The sequence below is a fragment of the Borostomias antarcticus genome, assembly GCF_949987555.1.
Source record: "Borostomias antarcticus genome assembly, chromosome: 26".
Classification (NCBI taxonomy): domain Eukaryota; kingdom Metazoa; phylum Chordata; class Actinopteri; order Stomiiformes; family Stomiidae; genus Borostomias; species Borostomias antarcticus.
In genome coordinates, this window is record NC_140259.1 from 7303686 (window position 1) to 7325794 (window position 22109).

Genomic DNA, 22109 nt, shown 5'->3' on the forward strand with positions numbered 1-22109 from the left:
TTAGCGCCACGGAGACCAATCACTACCAACCTCTCCTGCTGGTCGCTGGGGAAGTGTGAGACGGATACACGTGGAGGAGGAGCCGTTTGTTTTGGGCGAATTAACTGATGCACTGCATATATGCACTATAGATGCTGGACATGTTGAGAAGACTAGGGTCTGTCTGTCTCTCGGTCTGTCTGTCTGTCTGCTTGTCTGTCTGCTTGTCTGTCTGTCTGTCCGGTGAGAGAGCAGGGACCCCCCTGGACAGAGCAGCGGGTCCGAGAGACCCATGAGTCCTCCAGGGGGGGGACACGCGTGGCTATCTGTCGCTGAGCAAGACCAGAAGTCAGTGTTGCTGGATGTGACTGTGGAGCAGCCATGGGCACTTCTTGAGAGAGGAGAGGAGAGGTCAGGGGTTACTGCAAGGGTTTCTGTGTGAAAGAGACCTGAACAAAACAGTATTAGGGTCTATACTATAGACTCTATAGCTTAGGATAGGTTCTATAAGCTCAGTGTGGAGTCTGTGTGTGAGAGTAGCCATCACCTCGGGCCTCCTTTCATACCTCTATTAGGCTCTTCATGCTACATGCTTTATGCTAATTAACCAGAACTGCATCTGAACCACAGAAAGGCGAGATGAGGGAGATTTGTTTTTAATCCTTTTCATTGTTTTCTTATTTTTAGAAGGTTAAAGTGCAGATTTACGTATTTTATTTCCTCGTTGTGCTAATTGTTCTTTTATTACTTTCTGTGTAATTGTTTTAAATGATATTGATGAGAGAAAAAAGAAGAAAAAGATTCCGGTTCTATGATATCTAGTTTGATGGAGCCTCTATAAACTCCACAGAATGAGCAGCAGAGAAGATGGTTCTAGAAGATGGTTCTAGAAGATGGTGCTATGTAGAATCTGGTTCTAGCAGGCCAGAGGAGAGATACCGTTTCTGGCAAACCTTCCATTACATGCTCATTCATTAGAACACAGTCCGGAACTGGAACTGGAAATATCATCTCTTCATGGTAGGAAGAGGTGCTCCTAGGCTGGGCATCAGTCTGGTTGAGGTGTGTGTGTGTGTGTGTGTGTTTACTTGAACTCCTCTCTGACGGTCCTGTGTGAAGCTCGTCCACCTGCGTGGTCGACCTGGGCGTCAGGTTGAAGCTGTGAGCTGGAATGTGAGGGGAGCGGTACGATTCCGGATGACTGGAAGACTCATCGTCCTCTCGCCGCCAGTCCTGTGTTTTCCTGTTGTGTTGTATTCTCCATGTGTCCAATACCGGCCATAAGCTTCAGTGTTCTGCCATGTGGGTCCGATTTAATTTACGCTGGACTAGCCTGCGTGCCATGTGGGATTGTGGGATGTTTTTGTTGTATTTTTTATGTTACATCCCTACACAATTCAAGTGACATCATAGCAGAACAGGTCCCAGTCGCTGCCATGTACGAGAGGCTCATCTCCCCGACGTTGTGTTTGTTTACGTTTACATATCAGCTACGTTTGCTGTTCTTGTTATAAAGATGTATTAATATGTGAGAGAGGTTCCCTCTGCTGTGTGTGAGGCCTGACCTCTGACCTGCGTGCCCTGTGGTGTTTTAATCACAGGTGGACACTCTGGGTCGGAGCTGCCAACACGCCATTAGAGAGGGTGCACTGGTTTTGTAGCCCGATGGGGGCATTGTTTTCCCTCATTTTAACTATTTAATTGGTCCAGAGGTGCAAGCTCCACCCGAAGCCACACTTCATCTCTGGTTACTTGTCATCTCAACACCAGTCTGGCCATCAACACAAGTGGGCATCATAGAGACCTGCCTACTAGTTCAATCTAGCCTACCTAGCTATCTGTCTGTACCTACCTAGCTCCAGACTGTCTGCTAGTTAGCCTACATCCCTAGCTAGCTCCACACCATCTGCTAGCTAGCTTTACACTGTCTTATAGCTAGTCTACATACCTAGCTCCACACTGTCTTCTAGCTAGCCTACATCTGCTAGCCAACTGTACGTACCTACCTGGCTTTACACCACCATGCTGTAACCTACTCACCTTTGATACCTCTATTGTGCAATAGTGTTTATTTCTTATTTGCTCATTGTTTGTGCTGAGATACCTGTGAATCCCGTTTGACTATGTGATTTATGTTTTGTACATGTATGTTACATGTATGTTTTTAACCTGACATCCCACCAACTGCCCAGATCTGGGAGACCTCGGATCATAAATACTAGGTAGGAGACATGGAGAGGCCCTAACCCCAGTCAGCAAACACACTTGGACGGTTTATTCTGTGTCTCGGCTATGAAGGAGTGTGTGACGCTCACCCCCCCCCCCCCCCCCCGCCCCCTCTTCTGCCCCCCCAACCCTCTCTACTGCCCCACCCCCCTCTACTGCCCCACCCCCCTCTGTAGGTGAAAACTAAATGAAATAATCAGTGCTGTCTAATTGAAATGCATAAGGTGTATACAAAACTGTATAATATGTCTGGTATATTTGTCCCATAAGAAGTGAAAAGAAAAATGTGTAATTTAAGAAAATGTTTTTGAGGATTATAAGACTACACTAATAGTTGAAAGAGAAAAAGACGCTTGATTTATTTTAAATGTCGATCCTCTGTACATGGTCATTGTTTACTAGAATAAACATTTCAGTTAAATGAGGGGCTGTTCTCTGCGCACTGTTTCACTGGTATGAAGTATCTGCTGGTAAAATATTATGGGGAGGATGCTGGTTTGGGGAGGATGCTGGTTTGGGGAGGATGCTGGTTTGGAGAGGATACTGGTTTGGGGAGGATGCTGGTTTGGGGAGGATGCTGGTTTGGGGAGGATGCTGGTTAAGAGAGGGTACTGGTTTGGGGAGGATGCTGGTTTGGAGAGGGTACTGGTTTGGAGAAGGTACTGGTTTGGGGAGGATGCTGGTTTGGGGAGGATATTGGTTAAGAGAGGGTACTGGTTTGGAGAGGATACTGGTTTGGAGAGGATGCTGGTTTGGGGAGGATGCTGGTTTGGGGAGGATGCTGGTTTGGAGAGGATACTGGTTTGGGGAGGATGCTGGTTTGGGGAGGATGCTGGTTTCGGGAGGATGCTGGTTTGGAGAGGGTACTGGTTTGGAGAGGGTACTGGTTTGGGGAGGATGCTGGTTATGGGAGGATACTGGTTAAGAGAGGGTAGTGTTTTGGAGAGGGTACTGGTTGGAGAGTGCAGGTCCCTGCTGTTGGTTTTGGGGGAGCGCATTCCAGAGCCTAGGGGCCACCGCCCTGAAAGCTTGGTCACCCTCAGTCCATACAGTAGCTCGGTCCGAGGCACCACCAGGAGCCTCTGGTCGGACGACCTCAGGAACCGGCTGGATGAGTATAGGTGGATGAGGTCGCAGATATAGGTTGGGGCTTGACCATGGAGGGCTCTTGAACCTTGAACTGGATCCTGAGGTACCCTGGGAGCCAATGTAGGGAGGCAAGGATGGGGGTGATGTGGCATGACTTCTTTGACCTGGTAGCACTGAAGACTTCCAGAAAGCAATTATTATACAACTCTTGTACATTCACAGTAAATAAGGAGTAAACCCAGCAGTGCAAAATATTAATATCTTTAGAAAAAATGGTGACACGCAAGCAAAGGAAAAAATAAAGTACAATTGGTTTGATATAGATTGCCAACATTTAAGAAAATAATTTAGGACATTATCAAATGAAAAACAGCCCCCCAAAATCCTGAATTACACCATCCTTGCTGTGAACCCCTTAAGAATGTACACACAACCCCCCCCCCCCCCCCCCCCCTCCCTAAAAACAGCACACACGCAAGCAGCTGGTAGTAATTGAGGAGTCACTGAAAACAGTTTGGGGGAAAAATTGAATCATTTGAATAAAACAAAAACTGAAGAATTGACCATATGCATACAAAACATTTTGAAACTCCTTAAGAAGCAGTGCCAATAAACATGAATGAAAATCGCACCCTAACTGAACTGGAATTCATTATAAAGGATAATCGAAATGCACTAGACTCTCCAGTTACTGCACATGAGTTAAAGCCTTTGTAAACCCAAGTCTACAATATCCTTCTAACTCTGTAAGGTAACACTTTATATTAAGCATTAGTTAATAGGTAATAAGGTCCTTATAAGATGGTTATTAACAATATGTGTTAATAATACATTTCAATGTGCTAATAATAGCATTAAACATGATTGTTAGATTATAATACATTAGAAACTTGCTTTATTGGTTTCTAAAACATGCTTATTAGCCGTTAATTATGCACTTATTACACATTGCACTGAATTGAGAGAGAGTGAGAGAGCTAGGCAGTACTCAATCATGTTGTTCATCACATTCAAAGTAGCTGTTATTGTGCTCCACCGTTTCCCAAAACCCAACTGATGCTGTGACAGAAGACCATGTGTGTCTAAAAATGTTATTCACTGACAAACTTTAATAAAACTGGATAAAACACACAATTTAGAGATAGGCTTGTAATTATTGACCTCTGATGGATCGCTTCCTTTCAGCAAAGGAAGAACATAGAACATTCCATACACTAGGAATCTTATTGGTAGAAAAGGTAAGATTGAAAATATGGGTCAGGGGTTCTGCTATAAAGTCTGCAGCAGACCTCAGAAAGTAAGACTCTGGAATAGATTATCAGGCCCAGCAGATTTACCAGTTGGTTTAAGGCTCTATGAACCTCAACAGCATCAAGAGGAGTCATATTAAATATTTGAGTACCAGGATTATTTGGCGATGCTAGAGAGCAAAACCATTTGCACATCCGTCTGTTTTGGATGTAAAGACTCAAATAAAGAACCAGAGGATCAAAGTGCTCATTAAAATATTTAAGAATCTCTGCTTTATCAGTTAGACGACATGAGTCTTTCACAATGCAAGCAGGTAGGCCTACAGACAGTAGCTCATTTGTAGTTACTGTACATTTACAAATGAGACTTTAACAAGTTACTTGAGGTTTTTTTCACCAATACTCTGATTTTGCCTTTTTTACACAAAAAGAGAAGCTTTCCAAGCTGCCTAAACATTAACCAATCTGCTTGAGATTTAGAATGTGTAGCTTTGGCTCAGGCTTCATCCATTTCTTTGGCTTAGGCATCATCCCTTTCTTTGGCTCTGGCATCATCCCTTTCTTTGGCTCAGGCATCATCCCTTTCTTTGGCTCAGGCATCATCCCTTTCTTTCTGGAGACCAGACAGCTCGGGAGAAAACCAAGGAGTGTTTCGGCCTTTTACTCCACGTTTGTGGAAAGGAACGTGTTTATTTATAATAGCAATAAAAACATCATAATAATAATTCCAGGCCAATTCAACATCATCAAACAGTGAAACCCTGGTCCAATCAAAGTGCCATAAATCACGATGAAAAGCTTGCTCGAACAAATGTTTCAAGTCACGTTTAAGAATCATATGCGGCCTTGATTTTGGGAGCTTGTCTGACAGTGGCTATAACACAGTGGTCGCTCACATAATTTCCAAATATACCTCTATCCACGTATTTATGAGCTGCATTTGTAAGAAACAAATCAAAAAGAGAGGATTTTTCTGGAGATTTAAGATTTGGACGTGTTGAGCTATGAATTAATTGAGTAAGATTAAAAGAATCACAAAACGATTTAAACCTGTCAGAGACAGAGGATATCCAATCCCAATTAAGATCTCCAGTAATAATAATCTCATTAAAATCTAAAGTTGACAACTGATTTTCCAATGCTGATGAAGCCTCACTGTAGATGGAGGAGGTCAGGAGGTCAGGCTGTAGATGGAGGAGGTCAGGAGGTCAGGCTGTAGATGAAGGAGGTCAGGGGGTAGATGGAGGAGGTCAGGGGGAGATGGAGGAGGTCAGGGTGTAGATGGAGGAGGTCAGGGGGTAGATGGAGGAGGTCAGGGGGTAGATGGAGGAGGTCAGACTGTAGATGGAGGAGGTCAGGGGGTAGATGGAGGAGGTCAGGGGGAGATGAAGGAGGTCAGGGGGTAGATGGAGGAGGTCAGGGGGTAGATGGAGGAGGTCAGGGTGTAGATGGAGGAGGTCAGGCTGTAGATGGAGGAGGTCAGGGGGTAGATGGAGGAGGTCAGGGTGTAGATGGAGGAGGTCAGGGGGAGATGGAGGAGGTCAGGGGGTAGATGGAGGAGGTCAGGGGGTAGATGGAGGAGGTCAGGGTGTAGATGGAGGAGGTCAGGGGGTAGATGGAGGAGGTCAGGGGGTAGATGGAGGAGGTCAGATGGAGGAGGTCAGGGTGTAGATGGAGGAGGTCAGGGGGAGATGGAGGAGGTCAGGGTGTAGATGGAGGAGGTCAGGAGGTAGATGGAGGAGGTCAGGGGGTAGATGGAGGAGGTCAGGGGGTAGATGGAGGAGGTCAGGGTGTAGATGGAGGAGGTCAGGGGGTAGATGGAGGAGGTCAGACTGTAGATGGAGGAGGTCAGGGGGTAGATGGAGGAGGTCAGGGGGTAGATGGAGGAGGTCAGGGGGTAGATGGAGGAGGTCAGGGGGTAGATGGAGGAGGTCAGGGTGTAGATGGAGGAGGTCTGTAGATGGAGGAGGTCAGGGGGTAGATGGAGGAGGTCAGGGGGTAGATGGAGGAGGTCAGGAGGTCAGGGTGTAGATGGAGGAGGTCAGGGGGTAGATGGAGGAGGTCAGGGGTAGATGGAGGAGGTCAGGGGGTAGATGGAGGAGGTCAGGGTGTAGATGGAGGAGGTCAGGGGGTAGATGGTGGAGGTCAGGGGGTAGATGGAGGAGGTCAGGGGTAGATGGAGGAGGTCAGGGGGTAGATGGAGGAGGTCAGGTGAAGATGGAGGAGGTCAGGGGGTAGATGGAGGAGGTCAGGGGGTAGATGGAGGAGGTCAGGGTGTAGATGGAGGAGGTCAGGTGAAGATGGAGGAGGTCAGGCTGTAGATGGAGGAGGTCAGGGGGTAGATGGAGGAGGTCAGGGGGTAGATGGAGGAGGTCAGGGGGTAGATGAAGGAGGTCAGGGTGTAGATGGAGGAGGTCAGGGTGTAGATGGAGGAGGTCAGGGGGTAGATGAAGGAGGTCAGGGTGTAGATGGAGGAGGTCAGGGGGTAGATGGAGGAGGTCAGGGGGTAGATGGAGGAGGTCAGGGGGTAGATGGAGGAGGTCAGGGGGTAGATGGAGGAGGTCAGGGTGTAGATGGAGGAGGTCAGGGGGTAGATGGAGGAGGTCAGGGGGTAGATGGAGGAGGTCAGGGGGTAGATGGAGGAGGTCAGGGGGAGATGGAGGAGGTCAGGGGGAGATGGAGGAGGTCAGGGGGTAGATGGAGGAGGTCAGGGGGTAGATGGAGGAGGTCAGGGGGTAGATGGAGGAGGTCAAGGGGTAGATGGAGGAGGTCAGGGGGTAGATGGAGGAGGCCAGGATGTAGATGGAGGAGGTCAGGGGGTAGATGGAGGAGGTCAGGGGGTAGATGGAGGAGGTCAGGGGGTAGATGGAGGAGGTCAGGGGGTAGATGAAGGAGGTCAGGGGGAGATGGAGGAGGTCAGATGGAGGAGGTCAGGGGGTAGATGGAGGAGGTCAGGGGGTAGATGAAGGAGGTCAGGGGGTAGATGAAGGAGGTCAGGGGGTAGATGGAGGAGGTCAGGAGGTCAAGCTGTAGATGGAGGAGGTCAGGGGGTAGATGGAGGAGGTCAGGGTGTAGATGGAGGAGGTCAGGGGGTAGATGGAGGAGGTCAGGGGGTAGATGGAGGAGGTCAGATGGAGGAGGTCAGGGTGTAGATGGAGGAGGTCAGGGTGTAGATGGAGGAGGTCAGGGGTAGATGGAGGAGGTCAGGGGGTAGATGGAGGAGGTCAGGGTGTAGATGGAGGAGGTCAGGGTGTAGATGGAGGAGGTCAGGGGGTAGATGGAGGAGGTCAGGGGGTAGATGGAGGAGGTCAGATGGAGGAGGTCAGGGTGTAGATGGAGGAGGTCAGGGTGTAGATGGAGGAGGTCAGGGGTAGATGGAGGAGGTCAGGGTGTAGATGGAGGAGGTCAGGGTGTAGATGGAGGAGGTCAGGGGGTAGATGGAGGAGGTCAGGGTGTAGATGGAGGAGGTCAGGGTGTAGATGGAGGAGGTCAGGGTGTAGATGGAGGAGGTCAGACTGTAGATGGAGGAGGTCAGGGGGTAGATGGAGGAGGTCAGGGTGTAGATGGAGGAGGTCAGGGTGTAGATGGAGGAGGTCAGGGGGTAGATGGAGGAGGTCAGGGTGTAGATGGAGGAGGTCAGGGGGTAGATGGAGGAGGTCAGGGTGTAGATGGAGGAGGTCAGGGGGTAGATGGAGGAGGTCAGGGGGTAGATGGAGGAGGTCAGGGTGTAGATGGAGGAGGTCAGGGGGTAGATGGAGGAGGTCAGGCTGTAGATGGAGGAGGTCAGGGGGTAGATGAAGGAGGTCAGACTGTAGATGGAGGAGGTCAGGGGGTAGATGGAGGAGGTCAGGGTGTAGATGGAGGAGGTCAGGGGGTAGATGGAGGAGGTCAGATGGAGGAGGTCAGGGTGTAGATGGAGGAGGTCAGGGTGTAGATGGAGGAGGTCAGGGGGTAGATGGAGGAGGTCAGGGTGTAGATGGAGGAGGTCAGGGGGTAGATGGAGGAGGTCAGGGGGTAGATGGAGGAGGTCAGGGGGTAGATGGAGGAGGTCAGGGGGTAGATGGAGGAGGTCAGGCTGTAGATTGAGGAGGTCAGGGGGTAGATGGAGGAGGTCAGGAGGTCAGGGGGTAGATGGAGGAGGTCAGGCTGTAGATGGAGGAGGTCAGGGGGTAGATGGAGGAGGTCAGGCTGTAGATGGAGGAGGTCAGGGTGTAGATGGAGGAGGTCAGGCTGTAGATGGAGGAGGTCAGGGGGTAGATGGAGGAGGTCAGGGGGTAGATGGAGGAGGTCAGGGTGTAGATGGAGGAGGTCAGGGGGTAGATGGAGGAGGTCAGGGGGAGATGGAGGAGGTCAGGGGGTAGATAATGGAGGCCAAAGCAACAGGCCCCCACCGCAGCTCCAGGCCCAAGACCAGCCCCACTGCAACCAGGGAGTGGAGGAGAAGAGCCAGACAGGATATCACTCTTTTAGCTTTGGGCTTATTGAGTACTTCTGCTAACAAAGCAAGGCACAAGGAGTAGGCCTCACAAAACAGCTCTCAAAAACAGTTGAAAATAGTCCACAGTTTGCAGAGCAAAACAAGGTTAAAAAAAGCACTCTTTCAGCTCTGGGCACAAATCAGCTCCCCAAAACAGGAGAATATGTCCACGGTTTGCAGAGAAGGACTAGGGCACAAGGAGCAGGCCGCACAATGCAGCCCCAGACAAACAGAAAAAGTATTTATCAAAAATATTTTACAGTTTGCTACGAAGACAGTCATTTAAGATATGGTAGCACAAGCCTTTGTTTGGGGGAGAAGGATGTGTAAAAAAAAAGGTGCTAAAATCCAATAAAATCCAGTGTAAAAGCATTTTACACTGGGAGAGACAGACAGACAGAAGCACAGATAGAGACAGAAAGAAGCACAGATAGAGAGACAGAGAGGTTGTATTCTTGATGCGTCGGCAATATTGTTCACCTGACATTCATGCCAATAAATCATATTGAATTGAAAATTGAGAGGCAGATCGAGAGAGAGAGAGAGACAGAGAGGGACCGAGACAAAGAGGTTGATCGTGAGACTTCCTGGTGTCTGCGGACTCTGGATAGGAACCCTGAAGATAGGTTAGAAGGTGAGGTTAGAAGGTGAGGTTAGAAGGTGAGGTCAGAAGGTGAGGTTAGAAGGTAGGTTAGAAGGTGAGGTTAGAAGGTGAGGTTAGAAGGTGAGGTTAGAAGGTGAGGTTAGAAGGTGAGGTTAGAAGATGAGGTTAGAAGGTGAGGTTAGAAGGTGAGGTTAGAAGATGAGGTTAGAAGGTGAGGTTAGAAGATGAGGTTAGAAGGTGGGGTTAGAAGGTAAGGTTAGAAGGTGAGGTTAGAAGGTGAGGTTAGAAGGTAAGGTTAGAAGGTGAGGTTAGAAGGTAAGGTTAGAAGGTGGGGTTAGAAGGTAAGGTTAGAAGGTGAGGTTAGAAGGTGAGGTTAGAAGGTGAGGTTAGAAGGTGAGGTTAGAAGGTGAGGTTAGAAGGTGAGGTTAGAAGGTGAGGTTAGAAGGTGAGGGTTTTGGCCGGTCGTCTCCACCTCTGATACAGTCTGATCGTCCCTCAGAGGTTTCAGACAGGGCCACCTCTCTGGATCCCCAGACTACAGACGGCCTTTTCAGCATAAATGTGCTGTGAATTACACTCAGTGATATTTCAAGGATACAGCTGCAAGTGTGAAAATAATTCTGTGTCAACAAGAGTGTTCATTGCTGGACATATTACTTGAAACCCAAGAGATCCCTGCGTTAGGGAATGTTAACTATCTCCGTATGAAATAACAGGAAATTCCTAGGTAAGTTTTTATTTACCTTATGTTAAAGGCAGCAAGGAAATGAAATTGCCATTAGGGAAGGGGAAGGGTTAGGGAGACTGGATTTAGATATGCTGGTTTCACTGACTGGGCTGTCTCTGTTTATCATAAAGTGCTTTTTTTTTATCAGGTATTTACATCACTATGTATGGAACTCCAGACCAGACATTTACCTTGTCAAGGAGAATCTAGGAGCAGTTGAAATCTTGAGAGCAGAGAGCTCTCGGGTTCCAGAAGTTTCTCGCAGCGGCCGACTGCAGACCCAGTGTTTTGACCGCGCTAACGGGGACAACGCCTCTTTTTTTAGAAGGAGAATTCCTGGAAATAATGGGATATCCCCCTGTGTGTGTGTGCATGTTTTGTGTGCCTGCTCTAGATAGTTGTTAATACGTTGTGATGTTGGTGCACGCTCTGGAGCACACACAGACACACACACACACGCACACGCACAAACACACACACGCACACACACACACACACACACACACATGGCTGATACTAATATCCTGAGGGGAGCTGGGGGACCCTCGCTGTCAGGGCTATTTGTAAGGGGATCTCCTGGGTGGGTGTGTTTGTGTGAGTATGTGTGTGTGTGTCTTTGTCTGTGTGTGTGTGTCTTTGTCTCTGTGTGTGTGAGTGTGTGTGTGTGTGCACGTGTGTGTCTTTGTCTCTGTGTGTGTGTGCGCGTGTGTGTGCACGTGTGTGAGCGTGTGTGTGTCCACCCTCTGTGGGGACCCCCTCTCCTGTCAGCTAGCCTGGGGCCATAGTGTTTTCAGCTCAAGTCCCAAGAACTAGAAATGGCTTTCAAAATAGTTAGACCCTCTATCCTGAGGGTCTCTCCTAGAGAGAGACTGTTCCTCTATCCTGAGGGTCTCTCCTAGAGAGAGACTGTTCCTCTATCCTGAGGGTCTCTCCTAGAGAGAGGAGACTGTTCCTCAACATCCTGAGGGTCTCTCCTAGAGAGAGGCTGTTCCTCTATCCTGAGGGTCTCTCCTAGAGAGAGGAGACTGTTCCTCTATCCTGAGTGTCTCTCCTAGAGAGAGACTGTTCCTCTATCCTGAGGGTCTCTCCTAGAGAGAGACTGTTCCTCTATCCTGAGGGTCTCTCCTAGAGAGAGGAGACTGTTCATCTATCCTGAGGGTCTCTCCTAGAGAGAGAAGACTGTTCCTCTATCCTGAGGGTCTCTCCTAGAGAGAGACTGTTCCTCTATCCTGAGGGTCTCTCCTAGAGAGAGTGTTCCTCTATCCTGAGGGTCTCTCCTAGAGAGAGACTGTTCCTCTATCCTGAGGGTCTCTCCTAGAGAGAGGAGACTGTTCCTCTATCCTGAGGGTCTCTCCTAGAGAGAGAAGACTGTTCCTCTATCCTGAGTGTCTCTCCTAGAGAGAGCAGACTGTTCCTCTATCCTGAGGGTCTCTCCTAGAGAGGGACTGTTCCTCTATCCTGAGGGTCTCTCCTAGAGAGAGACTGTTCCTCTATCCTGAGGGTCTCTCCTAGAGAGAGGAGACTGTTCTTCTATCCTGAGGGTCTCTCCTAGAGAGAGACTGTTCCTCTATCCTGAGGGTCTCTCCTAGAGAGAGACTGTTCCTCTATCCTGAGGGTCTCTCCTAGAGAGAGGAGACTGTTCCTCTATCCTGAGTGTCTCTCCTAGAGAGAGACTGTTCCTCTATCCTGAGGGTCTCTCTTAGAGAGAGAAGACTGTTCCTCTATCCTGAGGGTCTCTCCTAGAGAGAGACTGTTCCTCTATCCTGAGTGTCTCTCCTAGAGAGGAGACTGTTCCTCTATCCTGAGGGTCTCTCCTAGAGAGAGGAGACTGTTCCTCTATCCTGATGGTCTCTCCTAGAGAGAGACTGTTCCTCTATCCTGAGGGTCTCTCCTAGAGAGAGACTGTTCCTCTATCCTGAGGGTCTCTCCTAGAGAGAGACTGTTCCTCTATCCTGAGGGTCTCTCCTAGAGAGAGAAGACTGTTCCTCTATCCTGAGGGTCTCTCCTAGAGAGAGAAGACTGTTCCTCTATCCTGAGGGTCTCTCCTAGAGAGAGACTGTTCCTCTATCCTGAGGGTCTCTCCTAGAGAGAGACTGTTCCTCTATCCTGAGGGTCTCTCCTAGAGAGAGGAGACTGTTCCTCTATCCTGAGGGTCTCTCCTAGAGAGACTGTTCCTCTATCCTGAGTGTCTCTCCTAGAGAGAGACTGTTCCTCTATCCTGAGGGTCTCTCCTAGAGAGAGACTGTTCCTCTATCCTGAGGGTCTCTCCTAGAGAGAGACTGTTCCTCTATCCTGAGGGTCTCTCCTAGAGAGAGACTGTTCCTCTATCCTGAGTGTCTCTCCTAGAGAGAGGAGACTGGTCCTCTATCCTGAGGGTCTCTCCTAGAGAGAGCAGACTGTTCCTCTATCCTGAGGGTCTCTCCTAGAGAGAGACTGTTCCTCTATCCTGAGGGTCTCTCCTAGAGAGAGACTGTTCCTCTATCCTGAGGGTCTCTCCTAGAGAGAGGAGACTGTTCCTCTATCCTGAGGGTCTCTCCTAGAGAGAGGAGACTGTTCATCTATCCTGAGGGTCTCTCCTAGAGAGAGACTGTTCCTCTATCCTGAGGGTCTCTCCTAGAGAGAGGAGACTGTTCCTCTATCCTGAGGGTCTCTCCTAGAGAGAGAAGACTGTTCCTCTATCCTGAGTGTCTCTCCTAGAGAGAGACTGTTCCTCTATCCTGAGGGTCTCTCCTAGAGAGAGAAGACTGTTCCTCTATCCTGAGGGTCTCTCCTAGAGAGAGACTGTTCCTCTATCCTGAGGGTCTCTCCTAGAGAGACTGTTCCTCTATCCTGAGGGTCTCTCCTAGAGAGAGCAGACTGTTCCTCTATCCTGAGGGTCTCTCCTAGAGAGAGACTGTTCCTCTATCCTGAGGGTCTCTCCTAGAGAGAGACTGTTCCTCTATCCTGAGGGTCTCTCCTAGAGAGAGGAGACTGTTCCTCTATCCTGAGGGTCTCTCCTAGAGAGAGAAGACTGTTCCTCTATCCTGAGTGTCTCTCCTAGAGAGAGCAGACTGTTCCTCTATCCTGAGGGTCTCTCCTAGAGAGAGACTGTTCCTCTATCCTGAGGGTCTCTCCTAGAGAGAGACTGTTCCTCTATCCTGAGGGTCTCTCCTAGAGAGAGGAGACTGTTCCTCTATCCTGAGGGTCTCTCCTAGAGAGAGAGACTGTTCCTCTATCCTGAGGGTCTCTCCTAGAGAGAGAAGACTGTTCCTCTATCCTGAGGGTCTCTCCTAGAGAGAGGAGACTGTTCCTCTATCCTGAGGGTCTCTCCTAGAGAGAGACTGTTCCTCTATCCTGAGTGTCTCTCCTAGAGAGAGGAGACTGTTCATCTCCTCCTCAGACAAGATGATCTAATCCAGCACACTGTCAGATACCATGGACATGACATATGAGAGATACTGTAACATACCATGAACATATGATAGATTCTGTAACATGCCATGAACATATGAGAGATACTGTAACATGCCATGAACATATGAGAGATACTGTAACATGCCATGAACATATGAAAGATACTGTAACATGCCATGGACATATGACAGATACTGTAACATGCCATGAACATATGACAGATACTGTAACATGCCATGAACATATGACAGATACTGTAACATGCAGGAACATATGACAGATACTGTAACATGCCATGAACATATGATAGATACTGTAACATACCATGAACATATGACAGATACTTGATCTCCCACACCCAGTACTGTCCAATAAACAGGACAGCCCCAGAAGTGCACAATTACAAGATGAAATCAGGTGCATCTGAAATGTTTCCACATACTTTCAAGTATTTGGGAACTGGATGTGCTCCAAGGTTCTTCCATGCTGTTTCCGATTGGCCTGGCGGAGACTTTTCCCAGAGGAGACAGTGTTGTCCGTCTCCAGCAGGTGGCGTACTCACCCCACGGTGTCCCCTCCTCCCTGGCAGGACTGGGAAGACATCCAGAGACTGGAAGAGGGAATGAAGCTGTATTTCTGTTCACTGAAATGTGAGTATGGTTGAAGCTCTTTCTTCATAGAAGCTAAGGCCTGGGACTCAGTATTGAACATTAGCAGATATTCATGTCAATTATCAACTGTCAACTGAGAAGACTTTCAAACACACCGATTACATTTTCATTTGAAAAAGTCACCTCGCTGGAAAGGTGTCGGCTGTATCCTATTCCAGTTCCTATCATCATGAACACAACATACTGAGTCACTAGAATCATCTCTTATCTTCTAGAGGTTTGTCACATTGCTGGAGGATCAACAGCTCTGACGCAGCACGCCCGACCACACCTCAACTAGAGGAACCAGCAGAAGAGACACGTGCGTGACCCTGTGCTCTGGAAAGCTCACTGATGGTATCTCCACCACAGAGTTCTGGGTGAGGTGGCAGGTGGCCTGGATGAGTGGTCACAGACGAGGGGAACGGAGATAGGGATCGAGCGCGTGGGGTAAATCTGGAGCAGCAAGAGGAACTGGAGAACAGAATGCTGTAAGCGGAGAAAGGCATGCCATTCAGCACTGGGATCTCCGATAACAAACATGTCCTGCATGTCCCTGATATACACATGTAAACAGTTAGTAAATAAGGGAATTGCTCCTCGTGAACTTGCAATTTGAGCTGTGTATTTATGCGGGGAAGAGAGCCAAATAGATATCAAATGAAAGCTTGAGTAGAAGAAGTTATCTTGGTTGCGTATGTGCACGTGCTGGCATGCTCTGTTGAGAGAATGTGTTTAAGCCATTGGGTTAACCTCTGACCTTCTCACTCACGGTTCAAGCTTCACCACACACACACACACACGCACACACTCACACACACTCCAGCGGTCTATATTAATACTGTCAGAGTAGAAAAAAAGTGAAATGAAAATGTTTGATTTCTCACTACTGACTCTTCTATTCATAGAGTTTTTTTCACATCCTAATTTCTTGACGCTGGCACGGTAGGCCTGCTCAGAGCCTCGTCTCTCTCTCTCTGCTGCTCTCTCTCTGTTGCTCTTTCTCTGTTGCTCTCTCTCTGTCCTCTTCTCTACATCTTACTCCTCCCTCTCCCTCCCCTGTTCTCTCTCTCCCTCTTTCTTGTTTTCACACAAAGCAGAGGAACATAACACACTTCAAGAGGAATGCTACAAGCCATGTGACCCTAATATACGTAGGCTACCAACTGAAGGCCTCCGATTAACTGATGTATCATGGGTAAAATGTACTTCCACTCTGAACTTCTTTCATGTGATTCTTTAGTTCTCTCTCCCTCCCGCTGTCTCTCCTGAATAAAAATAATCCAGTTTGAGAAACAGATCAGAACAAATGTTGATGTGTCGGTCAGTTCATTGTTCTCTCTCCTCATCCTTCTCTGGATCCCCTCTCACCCACACCCTCTCATTCTCTCTCTCTCTCTCCCTCCCTCATTTGAATGCGGTGTGTCCCTGTGTCCAGTCATGTTCCATATCCAGCCCTTGTCATTATGTAAATGTAGTGTTTGTATTTATAGGCTGCAGGCGACCGCAGGACTCTGGTGGAGACTCTGTCATGGCTGGAGGACATCGTTCCTCTCCCACTCAGACCGGCTCCATGCTACACTATGACCCTTAGACTGGGAGACGTCTGTGTGTCAAGGTGAGACGCCAACTGCCCTCAGTGGGAACCCTACCAAACGGACCAAAGGAGAATTAATCAGGTGATATTTGGCTTTTCAGGCAGGTAGAGCCTCTGCTACATACTGTACAGCCAAGAGTCACAGATAAAGACACAGCACTGTGTTACTGTGTGACGGTGTAATATTACACAGTTGTCCAGCTGCGTACCCCCTCTCTACACTTCCCCTAACCCACCCTAACCCCCTCTCTACACTTCCACTCTCTAACCCTTCCCCTAACCCACCCTAACCCTAACCCCCTCTCTACACTTCCCCTCTCTAACCCTTCCCCTAACCCACCCTAACCCCCTCTCTACACTTCCCCTCTCTAACCCTTCCCCTAACCCACCCTAACCCTAACCCCCTCTCTACACTTCCCCTAACCCACCCTAACACCCTCTCTACACTTCCCCTCTCTAACCCACCCTAACCCTAACCCCCTCTCTACACTTCCCCTCTCTAACCCTTCCCCTAACCCACCCTAACCCTAACCCCCTCTCTAACACTTCCCCTAACCCACCCTAACACCCTCTCTACACTTCCCCTCTCTAACCCACCCTAACCCTAACCCCCTCTCTACACTTCCCCTAACCCACCCTAACCCTAACCCCCTCTCTACACTTCCCCTAACCCACCCTAACCCACCCTTCCCCTAACCCACCCTAACCCACCCTAACCCCCTCTCTACACTTCCCCCCACGGTTGAGACCAAGGTCAAAGGAGCATACATGCAGTCAGATATATAGTTGTTCAATTAGTTTAATATGTACATTAAAATAAACTATTTACATTATATAAAAGAGATATTTACAAGGCAGTAATACATTTACAGACACACAGAACAACATAAGTCTTAACGCCAAAGAAAGGAAGCCCTTTGACAATCGTGTCACATTGAGATGGACAGTCTGACATGCAGTTCAATAGTTTAAAGACCCTGACTTCAATAATTATCCGACAGATAAATGAAAACACAGAACATTCAACTCACGCCTTGGAAGAAGACTTTAAGGCAGTTTTAGATCAAAACATTGTCTTGAAGCTTATCTCATGTGTTGTCTGTTTATAACATATACATTTTGATTGTTTTAGCCAGAAAATATGGCACTCGTAGGATGCATATAATGCTATAGGAGGCACTATTGGTTAATACCAAAATACATCACGTGACACAATGCACTTCAGTTCAGTTGATTGATTCCAGTTGTCTGAGGTGTGCATAGGGCCAGCCTACTGTGTTGACGTCTGTTCACACATGCCAACACCTTGCAATACACCTTTAAAGCCTTTTTACAAATATAATCCGATATAAAAAGTAGTACCAGCTACACATTTCAAAAATAGTATTTGCATAGAGAATTCAATCTTTTGTCAAGTTTGACCACGTTATGTTGTCATGTTGTTTGCGTCTTCCTATTCCCAAGAAACTTTAAATAAACAGAAAATAAACCAAAATACAACATTTGGAGACAACTTGTTTTATGTTGTTTCATGGTTAGTTTTGCATAGTCCCTCAGTCGTGTGTGATTTCTCACATGTGTCGCTTCATGTGCAGCGCCAGGTGGTCGGACCGGGAGAACGCGCGCTCGCACAGGTGACACTGGAACGGCCGGTGCCCGGTGTGCTTGCGGAAGTGACGCGTGAGCTCGTCGGAGCGGGCGAACTTCCAGCCGCAGCCCTCCCAACTGCAGTGGTACGGTTTCTCGCCTGGAATCACGGAAACAAAACAAAAAACATGAATCGACAGCAAACACACATTTGGGAAGACACGGAGCAACAACGTCTAACGTTTTACGCATTACGCAGCGAATAACGCGCCTTACCGGTATGCGTCCTGTGGTGCGCTTTCAAGTGCGAGCTCTTGGTGTACGTTTTGCCGCATCCAACGAAAGTGCAGGTGTGCGTCGCCGTCCGCTTCCTCGGCCAGGAGCGGCGACCCCTCTTCGGTTTAGAGTCCATCATCTCCAGCGGAGAGGACGGCGGTGTGAGCAGGACCCGCTGGCTGGTGGGCTGCATGGTCAGTCCATCCTCGTACATGCCGAACTGGTGCGGGCCGCCCTGGTACGGGAGCTGCATGTGCGGAGGTGGCGCACCCGGGTGGGAGTGCGGGTATCCCGCTGCGGAGCGGTAGCTCTGGGGGAAAGTCACCGAGCGGCACATCTGGCTCTGGCACTCGGAGCTCATCAGGTCGTCCGGGCTGAGCGGCGGGGTCATGTTCCCCGCCGCCTGCGGAGAGTTGGCCAGCCGCGGCTGCTCGTAGGACAGCATGCAGGAGACGCTGCCCTCCTGCTTGATCTTGGGGCAGCTCTGCGGCACCATGCCCAGGACGGGTCCGTAGCTGTCCATGTCGGGCTCCACCTTGATGCCGTCGACAAAGTCCTGCCCGGGGAAAGGCGAGGCGCGGAGCAGGAACCTGCCGTGGAGGTTGTTGTTGTTATTGTTCCCCGGTAGCTGGTGGCAGAAGCTGGTGTCCACCTCGGAGCGGAGCAGCTCGGCCATCAGGCTGTTGTAGGGCGGAGGAGGGTTGCTCATCTCCGGCGCGGAGGTGTAGGCGGACTGGGACATCGCGCTGTGGAACATGCCGCTCGGCTCCGTCAGTCGGTACTCTCCCGGGACTCCTGCTCCGGTCCCGGAGGCTGGCGTGCTGTCTGTGCCGGTGGTGTTGGCGAGGATAAACTCCAGATCCAGGAATTTCGCCAGATCTTCGTCGTCTTTTCGGGTCAGACAGTTGTCCATGCCGCCGTGCGCAGCGTCCGCCACCGCGCAGCTGGAGACGACCGATCTGTCCATCTCTACCTTCCACCTCTGCAAAGCGAATCAGATGTTAAGTAAAATGACATAAAATGACACAGCCTAACAGCCTACAACCCCAAATAATAAAGATAAAGGTGATACACTTAGCCTAGCTATCAAACACATTCTAGGCTATTTTTGAAATTGATGCACAGGTTCCAAAAAGTAGCCAAAATGCACAATACTTACATCTTCTCCCCATTTTTCCCTTTGGTTTGCAAATGTAGAGATTGACGGCAAAATGATCCCGCTTAAGGCCATTTCGCTTAAGGCAAAAAACGTGTTTTCTTGGAGAAAAAAAACTTCTCTGTCTAAATATCAGCCCCAAAAAGCGATGAGAGAAACGTTTAATGTAAGTAGCAAGACTACTAACTTCTCCTTTCTTATGAAGCAGGCTTTCAAATGCATGTGCTGTTTGATTGGTAGGAACCTTATAAATATTAGAGCTGACGAGCTGGACCAATTGTAGGCAACTGCGTTGAGGAAACGCGTTCGGGGTGGAAATACGCACTAGTCTACCCTAAATATAGCGGTATATAAAGCCTGCTCTCCTCTAGCGTCTGCAGTCAAATGCTTTCCCTCTGCTGCTCGTCTGAGCCTCTTAAACCTCTCGGACCCGGGGAGGTTTGCTCTGAACCCGCCCCTCGCGTCTCTCAAACGAGTTGAACAAGTAGAACGTTTAATGACGCGCACGGCCAAGACCGCCCCCTCTTTTTGGAAGTAAAATAGCAATTAACGCATTGTTAGTAGCCTAGCCTATATGCTATGACGTGAAAACAATGGAAGACGCACACGCGGGCTATCGTTGCCCGTCCAAAGTTGCCCCCCACCGGGGACCCGCGCTGCTACGTTTGGAGACGAGCGATATGTGCGGAGAAACGGTGCCTCGTTCCCCTTGGAGAGAGAGAGAGAGAGAGAGAGAGTGTGTGTGTGAGAGAGAGAGAGAGAGAGAGAGAGCGAGAGAGAGAGAGAGAGAGAGAGAGGGAGGGAGAGAGAGAGAGAGAGAGTGTGTGTGTGTGTGTGAGAGAGAGGGAGAGAGAGAGAGGGAGAGAGAGAGAGAGAGAGTGTGTGTGTGTGTGTGAGAGAGAGAGAGAGAGAGAGAGAGAGAGTGTGTGTGTGTGTGTGTGTGTGAGAGAGAGAGAGAGAGAGAGAGAGAGTGTGTGTGTGTGTGAGAGAGAGAGAGAGAGAGAGTGTGTGTGTGTGTGTGAGAGAGAGAGAGAGAGTGTGTGTGTGTGTGTGTGTGAGAGAGAGAGAGAGGTCATGGTATGGTATGATTTAGGTGCATCAGTCCGCCACTCTTTTCATCAGCTGTCCTCCCCGTCTCTCTCCCCGACCCCCGCGCCCCCGCAGCAGGCTTTTCTAAACGCCGCGGCCATGCAGGCGCCAGGTACACCGCGAACCTTTCTCCCCTTCACACGTCTCTCGTAAACCCTGGCTATTAAAACGTTTAGCCTCAATGAAGCCCCATTCAGTCGTCAATCGTCATGAATGAGAGTCTGCTGCAGCGCGCAGGCGCAGTGTCAGGTCGGGGATATGCTCGCTTCTCTCGCTAATTGACACACAGCCTCGAGCCATTTACAGGATGAATATTTCCATGCAACTTTCGCATCAGATTGTTTGTTTACAAATACAAGTTTAGAATAGCTCTGGTAAGAGTAGTATTATCTCTATAATGGATAGGCTAATATATTTATTTGCTTCTATTTATTTCACATGATTCCTAGATTTGACATTACAATTTGGTCATTTGGAGATGCTTAATACCAAAGACTTGTTTGACCTATCGTTGAGGCCCAAAAGCTTGAAACTATGAATAATGTGTTGTGAGAGGCCAGTTCCCAGACATGTCAGATCTTTAACTCCTCTACTGCAGGTGCAGCTGTAGGTGTGAGACATGCTTCCGTCTCACTAAAGACAGATTTAAAAACAGGCACGCCCCCCTTCCATTACCCCCTGAATGTCTAGAGATGGGCACACAGACAGCTAGTCCTGAGGCTCAGTTCACTAACACACCACCAACACTAACCCTGAGACTCAGTTCACTAACACACCTACCAACACTAACCCTGATGCTCAGTTCACTAACACACCACCAACACTAGTCATGAGGCTCAGTTCACTAACACACCACCAACACTAGTCATGAGGCTCAGTTCACTAACACACCACCAACACTACTAAGAGAGAGGTCTCCTCAGACAGCTAGTCCTGAGACTCAGTTCACTAACACACCACCAACACTAGTCATGATGCTCAGTTCACTAACACACCACCAACACTACTAAGAGAGAGGTCTCCTCAGACAGCTAGTCCTGAGACTAACACCTACTGTCTCAACCCTACTCAACCTCAGGACAGCACTTTGTCAATCTGGCCTAAACAAATTAAAAGAAGTCAATTATATCACTAATTGGAAAGAATCAACAAAATCCCAAAGTAAGCTTGAATGCTATTTGACTCTTAAGTATAAGTCCACCTGTCCACTGTGACTGATCAGAAACTGAGGAGAACTCTGACGCAGTTGACCCAGTCGGGTCATGGAGAGAGACCGTTACAGGCGGGCCTGGTCGCCCTGGCTACCCCCCCCCAGAGAGGAGGAGACAGAGCTGCACTTCTTCCTGAGTTGTAAGAACAACAAAATCCTCAGAGTTTTTCCCTCAAGTGTAAGAATAGGTGCCCCGAGTTCCCACCAGAACAACGTGGTTATGAGGAGAGAGGGCAGTGTGCTATCCTGCCACAGAACTATCAACCTTCTTGTACATGCATTGTTTGGTTGCTTCATTTAATAGATTGATTGATTTAATGGTTGTGCTTGACATTAGTTTATTTTATTTTATTTTATTTTATTTTTTATTTATTTTTGCAAACCCGCTTTGGCAATATTTACAGTGTACAGTATAGTCATACCATTAAAGCTATTTTAATTGACTTGATTTTATTCGACTGGTTTCTATTTCTGTCGTCACAACGACTCACTCCCAGTGGGTGGGGTGTGGGTGTGGCCAACCCAATGCCTTTATCATCTATGCAACACGATCCCTTCACTCCAGAACATAAACACAGACAATTATTGATCGACTTTCATATTTACTCAGCCTTATACGGTGTTTCCGATTCCACTGAGTCTACGACCGTAGTAACTGTTGGCAGTCGTGTTTTATTGGACTGAAATGGCGCAGTATCGGTGGTCTCTTGTGTTGGTGTGCATGCCAACACAAGCTGACCGGCATGTGAAGAATTCGATTTCTTGAAATGTGGCATCCTCTCATAATTCCAAGTACTCC

The 22109-nt window shown here is 48.7% G+C and overlaps 1 protein-coding gene across 1 annotated transcript; it reads right to left on the reverse strand.

The window, feature by feature from the left end:
* Positions 1–16851: 16851 nt before the first annotated feature.
* klf2a (Kruppel like factor 2a) lies at positions 16852–19289 on the reverse strand. Its single transcript, XM_084458979.1, has 3 exons — positions 19015–19289; positions 17856–18837; positions 16852–17739 (listed from the first exon to the last, which is right to left on the reverse strand). Exons 1-3 carry the CDS (start codon positions 19084–19086, stop codon positions 17564–17566), a joined length of 1230 nt encoding a protein of 409 aa, XP_084315105.1. The 5' UTR covers positions 19087–19289; the 3' UTR covers positions 16852–17563.
* Positions 19290–22109: the final 2820 nt, after the last annotated feature.

Bases quoted from the DNA above. Each gene is read 5' to 3' on its own strand.
- klf2a (XM_084458979.1), bottom strand. From the start codon at position 19,086: ATGGCCTTAAGCGGGATCATTTTGCCGTCAATCTCTACATTTGCAAAC. The intron at 18,838-19,014 runs GTAAGTATTGTG...TTCGCTTTGCAG, and splicing joins GGGAAAAATGGGGAGAAGAT to AGGTGGAAGGTAGAGATGGA. The intron at 17,740-17,855 runs GTAAGGCGCGTT...CCGTGATTCCAG, and splicing joins GCACCACAGGACGCATACCG to GCGAGAAACCGTACCACTGC.